Source organism: Mya arenaria, chromosome 11 (genome assembly GCF_026914265.1).
Source record: "Mya arenaria isolate MELC-2E11 chromosome 11, ASM2691426v1".
NCBI classification, from domain to species: Eukaryota; Metazoa; Mollusca; class Bivalvia; order Myida; family Myidae; genus Mya; species Mya arenaria.
In genome coordinates, this window is record NC_069132.1 from 12,679,380 (window position 1) to 12,695,483 (window position 16,104).

Below are 16,104 nucleotides of genomic sequence, written 5' to 3' on the forward strand. Positions count from 1 at the left end.
AGGTGGTCGTTCGAGAACCGGCGTTCCCTTGAGGTCAGCGCTTGGTCCCAAACTTTTTTCCTTCTATTTTCATATAAAATATACCCACGCTGCATCGAAACCTAATTATGTCGAGGAGTCGAGCAACATTCTCGGTCCCAAGTACACAAATCATGCACAAAATCTTATGGTTCCCTCGAGGTCATAATTTCACACTTTTTCCCGAACGCGTGTTCCAAAATAAACAAACAATTGCTAGGTATGAAAATTTTCACAAGTTGCAATGACAGTTATAGGGCAACTTGATAAGGTGTGAAAAACCGTTTCACACTGTCAACGCATGACTGATATTAGTTGATATGGGCATTTTAGAAGATAATTATGAGAAGTTAATGACGAGAAATGTAAATTAGTAATAAAAATATGAATAAACACTACCATATCGATCCAACATCAATATTGCAATTTTGTAGAAATGAAAAAATCTATTTATTCATTTATTGATATTTCTTTTACATTTTATATTTAGTATACATATAGTAAACGACAGCCTTTAAACATATGAGCGATTTCCACAACGCAACACTTAATCGGTGTTTTAGTAAACAGACTACTTCAAACTTAAAATACACTGAAAAATATTTTATAACAGAATTGAAAATCGGGTCGTTCGAAACATCGGTTCCCTCTAGGTTTAGGCTCGGTCCGCGGCGACCCGTTTAGATCATAAAGATAGTCTGAAGAATCACTGTCATATTTAATATTCAGAAGTTCTTTGACTGCTCTGTAAAATAGCCTTATTTAACAATATTGTCATTCATGACAGTGCTTGCTCAACTCCAACAACAAATCTTTTTCATCAGCTAATAAAAGTACAAAGATAAGTCATGCTTCTTAAGTTTTTTATTGGTAAAATAATGACACTAACAGATATCCATTAATCTCCAGTCACAAACATGTGCACACTCTTTTGTGAATTAATCATCTGTCCAGCACGCACATTGCCAACTATTTCAGCCAGTCTCTGGGCATCAAACTTGGAGTAGACGATCGTAACAGAGAGACTGTCTGCCCTTGCCTTGCCACGAACATCGCCCAACATGTTACACATCTCACTGTAGAAGTGAGGGTACTGGGGCAGCCCATAGAAAATCAGATGCCGTATGCCTCGAATGCGCATTCTAAAATGGTAATGTAGACATACATGTTATTGTATACAAAACTACATATACATATAGATCTTTACTTTCTAAACTCTGCACAAATTTTGTTGAGTATCAAAAGGTAATGTTTTCACTCTATGTTTTGCAAATTTCAGACTTCTACCATCACCCATTTGAAAGTTACAGATAGTTAAATACAGTTATTGCATACAGTCGGGTGCCCAGTAGTTTCAAAATCTTGACATTCTAAACATTCAAAGTATTTCTGCTTATTTCCATCCACAAATAAATAAAAACCTTGGTGTTTTTAATTTCCAAACAGTTCATAGAAAAAAAATACAATATTTTTTTTAGAAGATACGTATTATTACGGAAGTAAGATACAGCTTTACAGTTAAGCCCCTTTTATGTTTTAAGCGCTATGCAGATTGAAGTAAACATAGAAAATGAAACAATGAATACATTAAATATTCTGACATTATTTAATGGTTTATAAATCCATCAAACCAAATCTACCAAAATTTGTTTTTATGAAACAATTTTGAGATGTTTCTGTGTGTCTCAAAAACTGCTGTAAAACATGATATAAATGTGATCCCATAAGAAATTCTCCATTGTCAATGCAATCAAGAATCTTGTCAAAATGTCATTGGTCCTACACAAACATGGATATTTTCTACGTCAGTCATCTGGAAATAATGCCCGTCATTCTAAAACTAATCTATGTTTACAGCATTTTTATGTTTAAATTGTGTTTTAAATTTGCATTTATTTTCAAGCACAATATCATGAAATTTGACTTGCCAGGTATGTATTACCAAGTTGATTTAAACATTAACCTCTTCATCCATGATCAGTCCATCTTACAAAGATTCCAATATACAATGGTGTATTACATGTACTAAACTGTAGCTATTAAAATGTAGATTTTTTGGAAAACTATGTTATTTTTGACCATCCCTCATATTCATGTTTAAGTTATAAATGCATCAAAGTAAATCTGATCACATAGTAGAACACAACCAAGACTTGTTAGTTACATGAAGCAATTTTAGTCTAGCTAAAGATAATCGCTGTACGTATATTACTGTTAACTATGAAACAAACAGAAACTGTAAAAGCATAGTTCAGTACTCACGGTACTTAATGGCAATACATGAATAAAAAACAAACTCAAGCAAACCGTTTATAAAAGTGGAACCTCTCTGTGTAAAGGAGATAGGGCAACCTCCTGTGGTAGAACAGATTCCTGGCTGTATTCACTGTCTTTTCCTTTGAGTACCTGTGAAATAGCACAAATATTTAAGGTAAAACTATACCATGAGTTTCTATCTATGGATATATATATTTTTTCAGTTATTTGTAATATTTTCAAGAATATCTATGAGTTTTCACCTTGTCAAATCTGCCATTCTGAGTTCTAATGTATTGCAAGGTAAAACAATTATTAATGAACTACATTTTCTAAGCTCAAGTACCACACACAATACATACTGACAACTGCTCATGTTTGGAAAGAAAACGTTTTTTTATCAAACCCAGAGAGAAGCAATGTTTTTTTTTATATCTTAACACATCTTATAACAATAAGATACATGCTAACTTGTTTAAAGACTGTTGAATATGTATAAAGCATACTCGCTAATCTGAAGAAAGCTGATCTCTTCTCGCTTGAAGTAGTTCCTGAGTCTGACAAAGTCGAAGTATGATGGTACAAAGATGAGGGTCTGTGAGGCTCCAGATTTGGAGTGCTGCGGGAATACCTGCAACATACCACAGAGGATACTGCAGGGATAGATGATAATTAAAAGCATTGCTAGTGGACACCATTGTTCATCAATTTTTCTCTGTTGATCAAGAGGCATGACCTGACAAACACTTAAGTAGGTCCTATCAGTATTCATATTTTGGAATTAATATCTCGATTGGAAACTTTGAGAGGTATTTTATGCTATACCTTTTTAACAAAGAAGTCAAATCGGTCATCTGGGACGCTTGTAATGGAAGTGCTTTCCACTCTGTGAAAGACCTGTAAAAATAGCAAAAGTCAATAGTATCATGCAACACTAAGTATTCATAGAAAAAAAACATTTAGGTTATTAATTACACTGCAAGCAAGGCAAAGTGGTACAGATAGGGTTATAGTATTGTAGTATAGATGTCCACCTCTCACAGGTCCAAAAGGCCAAACCAGTGGATGTTTCTCTTAGCCCCGAGTCAATTTAGTCAATCAAATTGGTTTCTTCCCAAAACAACTGTTGATTCAAATCAGCTTATATCAGCTCTCATCACAATAAAGCTAGCATTGATTTAGTATGAGCTACAAGGGTTGACCCACCTGAGGCAGCTGTGCCGCAATCTGGCAGATGGAGCCACAGGTGGGCTTTCTCATAATCTGGTATTTGCCACTCCTGTCTGAACAACTTGTCAAGGACTTTTCGTGTTTAACTTTAAATACTTTTATAAATTTAAGTTTCGAGATCTGAAAACATCAGTGTATTTTCTTGAACTGAATTTTTTCAATTTAAGGTTTTAAATTCTTTTAAAATGCATGTCTGCTTGTAGTAAACCGTAGCTTAAGATTTTTCCCATTCATTTCTAAATACTTTAGTGATGTATGAAGGCAAGGATACTGTGACAGTGTTTGTTGAAGAGGGCTGCCACCTCTGGTACAGGCACTCCTGAGAACACAAGGGTCTGTCGGTAGAACCGGGCCCAGCCATTGAGTGTCCACATGCGGACACGGGAGAAGTCGACCCCGTGTGCCTCCAGGGGCTGAAGGTGCAGGTGACGCATGATATGCTTCAAAAAAATACAAGTCTTAAATGTGTGATGTTTTATACATGTATTACAATAAACATCTTCTATGGTTAATATCTTCCATACTTGTTGTGATAATTGTACAATATATCATTTTATAAATTCCCTGTGTAAAGGGATCATATTGTCCTAAGTGTCATATAAAAACACAGCATTAGTTTACTGATTGACAGAAAACATGTTTATATTATGATTATTTCAAGCATTTTGATTCATTTTGATCACATTTTACATGATATTAATTTTTCAATGTCTTGCCCTATAAAGATATTATACAATTCCCATTTCCTAATTTAAAGTATTGTTATTATGTTCAATGTGGAACTGTTACAAAAGGTCAGACTCACCAACACATGGTCCCAGTTTTGCATCATGAGAACATCTGCCTGGTCAATGATCAACAGCTCAATGGAGCTCAAGAAATCATAGTCACGCTCCTTGTCCCTGAAGTGAAATGTAACATGAAACAGTTACTCTCACCAGTCCTGATCTTTACAATTCTATCAATGCTCTATTGAGAATGTCAATACCCATATTAGAAGAATTTACTTTATCCAGAACTGATAAGCATGCTAAATGGACCAAATGTCACATCATGAAGTTTAAACCACATTTACTTTATTGTCATACACGTATTTTGTCAATTTACAACTCATGTTAAACAAATCCTAGCAGGTTGTCTACATTGAAATAAACATATGGCAGGTGATGAAGATTGCAGATGGTGTAAAAAATCCAATATCAGACAATAAAGCTCACCCCTCAGCTCCAATGAGAGTGCGGAGGCCCAGGGGTGAGGCCAGGATGATATCTGACATGTAGAACTTGGTATAGAGCTTCAGGGTCTTCTTGGCAACACCAATACCAATACGGAAATGGTCATCAATGTTCCCAGCAAATGTGGTCTCATAATCATCTAAAATGTAGCAGTAATTTAAATACACATACATCAAAATTTTCCCCAGGCCGATTAGGGGTGGTGGGATCAACACCCTTTCCAAAGCTGAGCTGGCATTCCCACACATTTTAACGGCAGCGATATACTGAATGCAGGCAAGAGACATGCCATTAAACCTTTGGGATTGCTGATTACTTTCAGCCTGCGATCTAACGGTCAAGTTTAATGACATGCCACATGCCTGCATTAGCCTAATAAGGATTATCACAGTAGTTAAAGGGTGCATGTATGGCATATCTACTGTAAAGCGCAAGCCTATCAGTGGTTTATCTATGTCACTAAACTTGATTCAATAAGTGCAAAGTTGTCACTGAAGTAACAGCTGCATTGTGTTTGCGTAGATTTAATGAGTTATAATTTAGTTCAACTGACAACACAGGCTGATGCGTTTATAAAAAAAATATTTTTTGGTAGGTTTTATGAGCAAATTTTTATAAGAAAGAGATAAAAGTCAATGCAAAATGTCAAAGATTTTCATTACGATTATGTACAGTGAGATTTTTTTTCAAATTTAATGGACAAATAATGAGCTTACGTGGCTTGTAGCCTTTCTTCGGCTCCTCTTGAGCTGGCAGAGAGTACTCAGACTGGAAACGCTTCTTATTCGAGACAAAACCCTGTACACAATAAACAACATAACACTTTATAGTCATATATTGTGTAAGGTTTGCTTTCTGTGATTCATGGATATAAGGGACACGTAGAATTGAGTTCCAACGCTTATGGTTTTATGGGGTTTTTAAAATCACACTTTCTTAATTTGACTAATTAACAAGCTAAAAGACATGTTGCGAGACATTTCTTCTACAGGCACATGTATGTATGGAGTATGGACATCCCTTCATGCGCTACATCATCCAGATAGCTACATTGTATACCTTTAGAGTGGCATGTATAAAAGAACGAGGAAAAATATTTATGTGAGTGTCAGCGAGTCTATAAAAACAAGTTTATATCAATGTTTGTAAGGAAGCTTTAAACACAACAGCAACTTTTGCATGTTTGCACAGCTTCATGTAGACATCATATACCTCTGCCTCTCTAATGTCATAAATAATTCAACTTGCATATTTTTGATATATTCAGTTAGTCCTTGAACCCAAATCAGGAAATATACAGGAGTGCTTTTTCATTTTAACATACAACTCATGCCAGGAGGTTACTTTAAAACTGAATCACCTCCCTTTAGAAGATTATTGAAATTAATAATGTAAAAAAAAAATGAAGAGGAATCCAATTGCTTCCTGGTGTGGGTAGTATGCTTAAATAGTAAGCTAGATAACAACGACTACAAGGCCAACCTGATCTGTGGGGTTAAGGAGCTGAATGAACATATCCACTACACGTTTGGCCGAGTCCCGAAATGGAAGCACCATCAGTACCTTGGGTCGCGTTAAACCCTGGTCTCTGTAGTCCCTAAATAGAATACAACTACATAAAAACAACCTTAGCATGTTATCAGAAGAAGTATCAAATTAACATGCCAATGAGCACTCAGTGTCAGACTTGATTTCAAAAGATTGCAGGTCTTTGAATTACTATTTATTTCACAAATGATAACCAGGAGATTGTTAGATCAGATACAATAGAAACTGTTGAATAAAGAGTAAGAATCATATGTTAGAACAGTAAAAATTTACAGCAAATGTAAATCATAAATGACAAACTTACTCATCAACACTAAGCTGGCCTTTCTGTTTAATCTTTGTGTTGTGAGATATCACTCTCTTTCTTGTCCTGAAGAAGTGAATGAAAATTTAAACATTCTCCTTTATTGTTAAAGAAAGGAATGATAGCAGCAGTATAAGCTTATTCTTCATGTAGTTACATCTATTTCAAATATTCAGAACAGCCATTTATAATTTTATGTACCAAATACATTTGCAAGCTACAGATAAGGGGTCGCAACGGGCGTAAATACACTTTAAAATGTGCCAATATAAAATTAAACTGCGAGGAAAACAGTTCCCCTGGCAAAATAATGTTTTATTTCAACTTAGTGACCAGATAAATGATAGAATCAGCTTTTTCAATGTGCCTGTGCACTTTTAACAGTTACCATTACACTTAATTGAATGAAACCAACATGTACAATTCACTTTACAAACAACATAAAAGTGTACAAAACACTTAAAGTTAAACTAGAGCTGTCACAGGAGTGAAGAGTACCCCCAAATGCCGCCTGGACACAGGAATGGCAAACCATTCCTTTGAAAAGAGGCCATAACTCCAAGGTTACTGCACACTGCATCTTCTTTTATCATGCATGTCTTGTTTTATTTAAATCTGTTGAGTAATTTAGAAGTTACACTGCTGACAAGAAAAACTAGCCTTTCATGAGTTATCTTCCGGAAACCGTTTTTCTATTTTTAGTAACAGTGACCTTGACCTTGGCCCCACCAGCCCCAATATCGAACTTGACCTGTATCATCTGATGTTACACCTGTGTACCAAAAATTGTTCAAATCTGTCAAGCCTTTCATGAGTTATCGTCCGGAAACTGTTTTTCTATTTTTAGTAACAGTGACCTTGACCTTGGCCCCACCAGCCCCAATATCGAACTTGACCAATATCTTCTGATGTTACACCTGTGTACCAAAAATTGTTCAAATCTGTCAAGCCTATTATGAGTTATCGTCCGGAAACCGTTTTTCTATTTTTAGTAACAGTGACATTGACCTTGGCCCCACCAGCCCCAATATCGAACTTGACCTGTATCTTCTGATGTTACACCTGTGTACCAAAAATTATTCAAATCTGTCTAGCCTTTCATGAGTTATCGTCCGGAAACCATGAAAACCGACAGACCGACCGACAAGCTCACTCCTATATACCCCCTCAAACTTCGTTTGTGGGGGTATAACAATTATATGTGGCTCTGATTTTGTTTTGCCAACTTGCCAACAAATCTCTCAAAAATTATTAATGAAACTATCATTCTAAAAATATTTCGCTTGAGTAAAGTAGCCTGGTAGGTAACTACACATAAAACTCATACACAGCCTGCACAACAAAGGTTTTACCATGCCAGTACAGACTTAGAGATATAATGTATGGACCTACTTGAGAACATGGTTGAGGGCATGCAGGCAGTACAGCAAGCGTATCTTTTCCCCCGTCTCTGCATTGCGATCACTGTACAGCAAGTCCTGTACAAAAACACTTAATGAATTTCATAGTGCAATTTGCTTGAAAGCAATAATCTTTACTTCCATTTTAACACATTTGGCCTTAATTTTGAGAAATCTCTGCAACTGAGTAGTACATTACACTTGTATCATTTACCTGGTAGTTGTTAATGATGGAGAACATTCCACTCTGGAAAGATGACAGGCCACCTGAAAATGCAAACATGACTCCAGTTCACTACTACATATTCAAACCACAAATTATAGCAAGTGATTCAGTTAATTAATAACTTCATAATTGTTCATCCTTTAAATACTATAGAATATATTTAAAAAGTGTCAATTTAATTATCTATTGATAAAGAAGAACTTCAAGCTTTGTCTTCCTTTGTCAAACATCACATGAACATGCACTGTAGTACATTACACTGTAGCCTAAACTGAGTTACATTACACTGTAGTCTTACCTGAGTTACATTACACTATAGCCTAACCTGAGTTACATTACACTGTAGTCTAACAAGAGTTACATTACACTGTAGTCTAACTTGAGTTACATAAAACTGTTGTCTTACCTGAGTTACATTACACTGTAGTCTAACCTGAGTTACATAACACTGTAGTATAACCTGAGTTACATTACACTGTAGACTAACCTGAGTTACATTACACTGTAGTCTAACCTGAGTTACATTACACTGTAGTCTAACCTGAGTTACATTACACTGTAGTCTAACCTGAGTTACATTACACTGTAGCCTAACCTGAGTTACATTACACTGTAGTCTAACCTGAGTTACATTACACTGTAGTCTAACCTGAGTTACATTACACTGTAGTCTAACCTGAGTTACATTACACTGTAGTCTAACCTGAGTTTCATTACACTGTAGTCTAACCTGAATTACATTACACTGTAGTCTAACCTGAGTTACATTACACAGTAGTCTAACCTGAGTTACATTACACTGTAGTCTCACCTGAGTTACATGACACTGTTGTCTCACTTGCACTTGGATGAACTTTACACTGTAGTCTTACCTGATGTAACATTACACATTTTTCTGTTTGCTTCAGCCAAGTTGGAGCACAATGACTGTCTCACCTGCATTTAAGGAAATAAAGCCATGTAAATACATGAAGCAATTATAACAACCTACATACATGTACCAGTTGCCCTGCATACATATAGAAAGGGATTCATTTCTTAAGAACATTCGGAGTATATGGTTTTATAGTTATAAAACATTTAAGATCTAAATTAATAATTATTTTTTTTACATGCGCATCAGTGAGGTTTTTGTCCTTCCTTGGAAGGACAGTGGGTTTCAGCTCAGGCAACGGCCACTGCTGGAGGGCTGGACCAACCCCTGCTATCTGTAACAAATCAGAATATACATATATCACATGTAATGTTGTATGAAATTATTAGTTCTATCATAACTGAACATGTATTTAAACAACATTGCAAAACATATGAGAATTAGGATTGTAACACACAAGAGACAAATCAAATTATTCCTTTATAAGTTTATTTAACCAAAAAGCAATATATGTAGGTACTAGGTAATAAAATTCAATCATTATCATTATTATATTGGTGGGGATGAAATTTTGAGGCATTTCCAAAGAGGATGATTGCGTGGGTACTTAAATTCATGGATTTTCAGTTATTTTATCTATTTTTTTTATCCAAACTATTATCCTAAATCATCATCAAATTAACCCCGTGCCAATCTAATGCTGTCTGTCATCTAAGTCTGCATTAAAAGGGTAGTTCTGGGTAAATGGTGTCTAAGTACTGGTTCAACCAAGGAAAATTGGATTCCGGTGTATCAGTGCTTTACACCGAGCAGGTTAAAGGAACAAATGGCTCTTCGCAAAAAGCTATAGAATCGCACCCTGATTTCTTGTATCTTACACTGATTCTTCAAGTCTTTCAATGTAAGGATTTGACTGCGCAGTGAGTCACTTCTACTTCTGTCACTTATGGCATTTAAAAATATCACTTTGTTCATGGTGACAATCGAGACACATTCTTACCAGGACTTGTTCATGATGGTGTTTCAAGTCTTACAGCTTTTCATGTTAACATAGGAAGATAGTCCTTACATTGTCTTGTTAATTGACATTAGGGTTCTCTTACCTGGACCTGTTCACGTTGACACTTGGGACACGCCCCCAGCTTGTCAGCCACATTTTCCTCTAGCTCAATCTCAAAGTGTTTAAGGAAAGGGTCTGTAGGGGAAAAGAAAGTCATTTTTACATTTCATATAATTTTTAAAAGTACACCTGTTAAAAGTCATTATCCTTGACAAACTCTTTGTAATAGTTGAGAGTGATATGAAAGTCAGTCGAAAAAGGAGCAATAGAATTAAAGTGCTACCTGATGGCTACTGAACAGCAACTTAAATATGTTTAGCAGTAACTGCAAACATTCACTATAACAAAAATATGAATGACCAAGCAATTACAATTCGAAGTTTAAAAATTCCAAAACAGTGAAAATAGGGTGTTTCATTACTTACATTCCAAATTAACAATGCATTATATAAGATGTTCTGCCATGCATACGGTACCTGTATCGTGTAGTGCAGTGTCCTCATCCTGGTCGGACTCCTCCTCCTCCATCCCCATCTCCTCCCCACTGCTTTCTCCTCCCTCACCAACCCCGCCTTCTTCTTCACCATTTTCTGCTACATCATCATCATCACCACTCAAATCATCTAAACCTATCATTTCTGCTTCACCGTCACTGTTTACACTCTCGACCTCCTCATCACTTCTGTCAACAACGTCATCATCATTGTCATCATCATCATCATCAGACATCTGTTCTCTGTCTGCTTCCTTAATAAAAGGTATCAAACCTTGGTAGAATATCATTAAGATCATTTCATCTCTATGTTTTATTGCACTTACATTAAGTCATTGTAAAAGCATTATGGACCTTTCTGCTATTTCAGGCACACAATGCACTGAAGATTGTTTAATATCAAAAGAAGCTAATTTCAAAATTATAATATAACTAGAGCTGTCACAGGAGTGACGAATACCCCCAAATGCCGCCTGGACACAGGAATGGCAAACCATTCCTTTGAAAAGAGGCCATAACTCCAAGGTTACTGCACACTGCATCTTCTTTTATTATGCATGTATTGTTTATTTAAATCTGTTGAGTAATTTAGAAGTTACACTGCTGACAAGAAAAACTAGCTGATGCTCTAGCTGATCTCTTCTGGAATAAGACAAAACCGTTTTTCTATTTTCGTAACAGTGCACAAAAACCTTTACTCCACTGGCCCCATTTTCAATCACAAGCATTGTCTTCACAGAGGCTGCCTATACAGCAAGTTTCATCACAATATCTCATGCCCAATTAAAGTTATGAAGCAGAAACCATTTTTCTATTTTTAGTAACAGTGACCTTGACCTTGGCCCCACCAGCCCCAATATCGAAATTGACCTGTATCTTCTGATGTTACACCTGTGTACCAAAAAATATTCAAATCAAATCTGTCAAGCCTTTCATGAGTTATCGTCCGGAAACCGTTTTTCTTTTTTTAGTAACAGTGACCTTGACCCCACCAGCCCCAATATCGAACTTGACCTGTATCTTCTGATGTTACACCTGTGTACCAAAAAATTTCAGATCTGTCAAGCCTTTCATGAGTTATCGTCCGGAAACCGTTTTCTATTTTTAGTAACAGTGACCTTGACCTTGGCCCCACCAGCCCCAATAGTGAACTTGACCTGTATCTTCTGATGTTACACCTGTGTACCAAAAAGATTTTTAATCTGTCTAGCCTTTCATGAGTTATCATCGGAAACCATGAAAACCGACCAACCGACAGACCAACCGACCAACAAGCTCACTAACTTGATCTGTATCTTCTGATGTTACACCTGTGTACCAAAAATTGTTCAAATCCGTCTAGCCTTTCATGAGTTATCGTCCGGAAACTGTTTTTCTTTTTTTAGTAACAGTGACCTTGACCTTGGCCCCACCAGCCCCAATATTGAACTTGACCTGTATCTTCTGATGTTACACCTGTGTACCAAAAAATTTCAAATCTGTCAAGCTTTTCATGAGTTATCGTCCGAAAACCGTTTTTCTATTTTTAGTAACAGTGACCTTGACCCCACCAGCCCCAATATCGAACTTGACCTGTATCTTCTGATGTTACACCTGTGTACCAAAAAATTTTCAAATCTGTCTAGCCTTTCATGAGTTATCGTCCGGAAACCATGAAAACCGACAGACCGACCGACCGACCGACAGACAGACTGACTGACTGACCGACAGACCGACAAGCTCACTCCTATATACCCCCTCAAACTTCGTTTGTGGGGGGTATAACTATACATTATTACATTTTAAGAGAGTTAAAAAATATTCTATTTACTTGTTGATTGTTTTCCAAATTTTCTGTTTCCTCATCTTCACTGTCTGACTCATCGGAGTCTGCAAGAAAACACATTGTTTGCAAATTTAACACAGAATGAATAATAATCAGAATCATCAACTACAGTTGGCATTCATATTGCAATCGATGTTTGATGTTTGCCAATTAACAAATGAAAAAGAGTCTTAAAAAATGCATTATAATTCTTATAGTCATACTTTCATGAAAACACAACATACATGATAGTATACAATAATTTACTTATTAACTGAAATATGCTACCATATTGACCAAAATATTATTATTGAGTGAGGCGATAGCATATTTCACAGCTTATAAGTAAATAGATGTTTTAATACATGATACGGCATGATATATTATCAAGTCATATGCTAAACTGTCTCAGGTCTTTAAACTGACAAGTCAATATGGCGTTTTTGAAGTGATTTTTCCAGCGTTATTATGATGTCATCTGATAAAGTGTTTCCAGTCTATAAAAAGACATGTCAATATTCCTTTTTGTTTTGTCTACGAAAATTGCTCTCTGTCCAATCATGGACGGTTTATTTAATGAGCATCATGCTGCATGAAATAATTAATTATACTTTAATATCAGCAATATTATCAAAACTAAAAAGTTTGTTCATATTTGTAGACAGTAAAAATGGTTTCACCCCTGTGTGTATTATGTGCGGGCCGGGGAGTTATGAGTGTTGACACAAGCTGCTGGTAAGGGCTGGCCTCGTCTTCTGAGGAGGAGCTGGAAATGCCTTCTTCACTCTCAATATCCTGAAACACCACAGACATACTGCTAAGATCCCTCACAAAGCAACACAAACTCAATATGTGAGACAGACTTTTCTGTCACAGTTTTACAGATACTACTGTTTGCAAACATATCTAGCATTGCGAATTATTAAAGCATTGAATGTAGGCTTTATTGACTTGGCCCAAACTCAGGATTGGTTGTTACAATGATATGTTACCACCAGTACATGTAAAGGTATAACATGACAATACATCTAAATTTGAATTAATTTCTAACTTACATATTCACAAGCAAGTCGCCCTTCATCTTAACTGGTAAAAATTTCTTTAACTATTACATCAGTTGTCTGCCATGCAATTATGGTGTTTAACTACTCCATTCCTCTGTGTTAGTTATAACCAGAGGTAAAGCCTCCATGTTAACGTGTACAAACAAATTGAATTCAATGTACACATTTTTTTATTATGTAGTTAATGTAGTTTTTACGCAAGTACTTAGTTTATATTAAAATTTGTCACCTGTTCTGGTACTTTTTGTGGATGATCCTTTTCAACAGCATCTTTGTTCGACCTGCAATAACATTAAAATATGTTATTGGACCTGATGCAGGAATGTAGGAAAATGGTTCTTTATAAGACTATGTGATAACTCTCTGCCTTCTCAGACAGTCAACATCATATATGTCAGAGGGGTTTTACCCTCAGCCGTGGAGACCAAAATTTGGCTACTTTCTCATTGTAGAAATAAATAAAAAAAACTGTACAAGGAATGTGACAAATGCCCCCCAAATACCTTGATGTACAGAAAGCCCCCCAAATACCTTGATGTACAGAAAGCCATTAGTGTTTGAGCCTACATGGCCAGATAGCCTTTAGTATAAAAAATATGTTCATGGCGACCTCCCTATGTTGTTTGGGCATATTGATTGCTAACATTTTTAAAGAGCAAAGTGTGAACATGAAGAAGAAAAGTCACTGCAATATTGTGTGGATGTCAACATGTACCTTACATAATGTTAGAGAAAATCTTGCCAGGCTTCTATTTTTAATAAAAACCTAGACTAGAAAGAGAATTATGTAGGTTAATGGCTTTATCATCTTTACCATATTGAAATCCTAGAATCCATTATCAATAGGGGTCATCTGCTGGTAGTTTTCAAATTGTCTACCAAGTATGAGGTTCCAAGGCCTAAGTGTTCAACAGTTATTGACCTTAAACTTCGACCCACTTCCTCAAAATCTTTAGGGTTGGTCATGGCATGTGGAGTTTGTTTTTAAATATGTTGAAATTTTATGCGGAATGATTTGTTTTTATTGTAAACTTACAATCAAAATTTAACTTAAATTGTCATTCTTAATTGCTGATACTTGCTTGCAATGGCAGGATGAGAAATCACTAACTTCAATGGGGTTCTCACATGGGTGACCATGAGTCAAAACCGATGAACAAAAAAGTAAATGACGTTAATTTCTAAATAACTTTTTAGACAAAAAAGATATGAATTTTTTTCTCAGTCTATAAATGACTATGCTATTTTTTACTTCTACACGTGTAAAATATTAAGATTTGCTTGTATTTCAAAGATGCAATCCTTTGCCAAAATTTCAACTTGACAAAATTTCGCAGAACGATGCAACGCTGTGTGCATTAAAATTTTGAGTTAAATTACAAATGGAGTACCCCCATCAATTAAAACAACATTGTTTGATTAATTGAAATCGAAGGCCAATAATGTAATCAGCCAACCATTACCATAACAGCAAAGCAGGAGAAACACCTTTTGCTATAAGTCAACTTTTATGGAAGCTTGAGCTATGTTTTGTCAATGTAGATTTTTGTTTTAATAAGCTAGTAACTGCCAGGATTAAGGCATGTCAGTGCAATTAATGCCGGTAATGTCGGTAATCAGTCGTGCTGCGGGAGGGCATGTCAGTCCCGACAAGCGATAAAGGCCTTGCCGAAACCCTGTTTTGGTTGGTAGGGCCTGTACTAGTAGGGGTACTTCAAATTAGTACCATGCGATGACAATGGTGAATTAATTCGTCAAAAGTACAAGGAGACCATAGGCGACGACCAAGCCATTTGGCATAGCCGAAAAACTAGACGAACAACAACAACAACAACTACTTTAACATAGGTGATGTAAATTATGTGAATAATAAATTGTCACAATACAAACTTTGATAACCAAGAAATATCAGAACAAACATGAAACAGCCTATTCATGTCAACATCTTGTGAATCTAGAACTAGAAGAAAAAGGAATATGTTTTCCGAAAAAGTGTTTATCCGGGAACACAGCCACTTGTCGTCTAACTAAGTCACACAGAAAACTCTGACAAAATATCACCTATTTCCTTGTAATTTTGTTTTTTTCTCAGTTCTATATATCTTTCTCTGTTTCTTAGATAGAGATCCAAGATCGATTTGCGGTCGTTTTCTCTTAAAATCTTGCTTTCTTGGCTTTCCCATGTTTGACGGCAGCAGGCAACAGTTAAAAGTAGGAGGCAGTCTTCTCATTCTAATTCTATGCAGCGGTTACTTCCCCTTTCAGTGCATTTAGTAGATATTACGCTAATTATAAAGAATTTTATTCAGTAATCAGGAATATGCCAATTAGCTTGTGTTTCAACTGCTAGACTCAGATTTATGGCCAGTCCCACAACATGGAAAGTAAAGGCAGGGCGTACCTAGGCATACTCAAGTTACTGAACATCGTGCGCCCGAGCCTACAGACAAATTACGGTTCCTCCAAAATAACATGATCTTAAGTGTTGAAATAAGAGTTAAAAATCGAAGGCTAGGTAAGTTACAAATATGCAACGTTTGACTAGTTAAGCTCATTGTAATTTGAGGAACACGCCCCCGTTTCCAGCCTATA

The 16,104-nt window shown here is 36.1% G+C and overlaps 1 protein-coding gene across 1 annotated transcript; it reads right to left on the reverse strand.

Moving 5' to 3' along the window:
• Positions 1–864: 864 nt before the first annotated feature.
• LOC128208131 (U3 small nucleolar RNA-associated protein 25 homolog) lies at positions 865–15,716 on the reverse strand. The gene is made up of 21 exons (XM_052911497.1): positions 15,574–15,716; positions 13,742–13,793; positions 13,129–13,243; positions 12,455–12,513; positions 10,628–10,898; positions 10,195–10,286; positions 9,330–9,425; positions 9,090–9,153; positions 8,206–8,258; positions 7,984–8,069; positions 6,592–6,657; positions 6,222–6,336; positions 5,456–5,537; positions 4,722–4,878; positions 4,310–4,406; positions 3,776–3,944; positions 3,481–3,557; positions 3,100–3,171; positions 2,781–2,905; positions 2,326–2,424; positions 865–1,160 (listed from the first exon to the last, which is right to left on the reverse strand). Exons 1-21 carry the CDS (start codon positions 15,693–15,695, stop codon positions 917–919), a joined length of 2,313 nt encoding a protein of 770 aa, XP_052767457.1. The 5' UTR covers positions 15,696–15,716; the 3' UTR covers positions 865–916.
• Between the last annotated feature and the right edge of the window lie 388 nt (positions 15,717–16,104).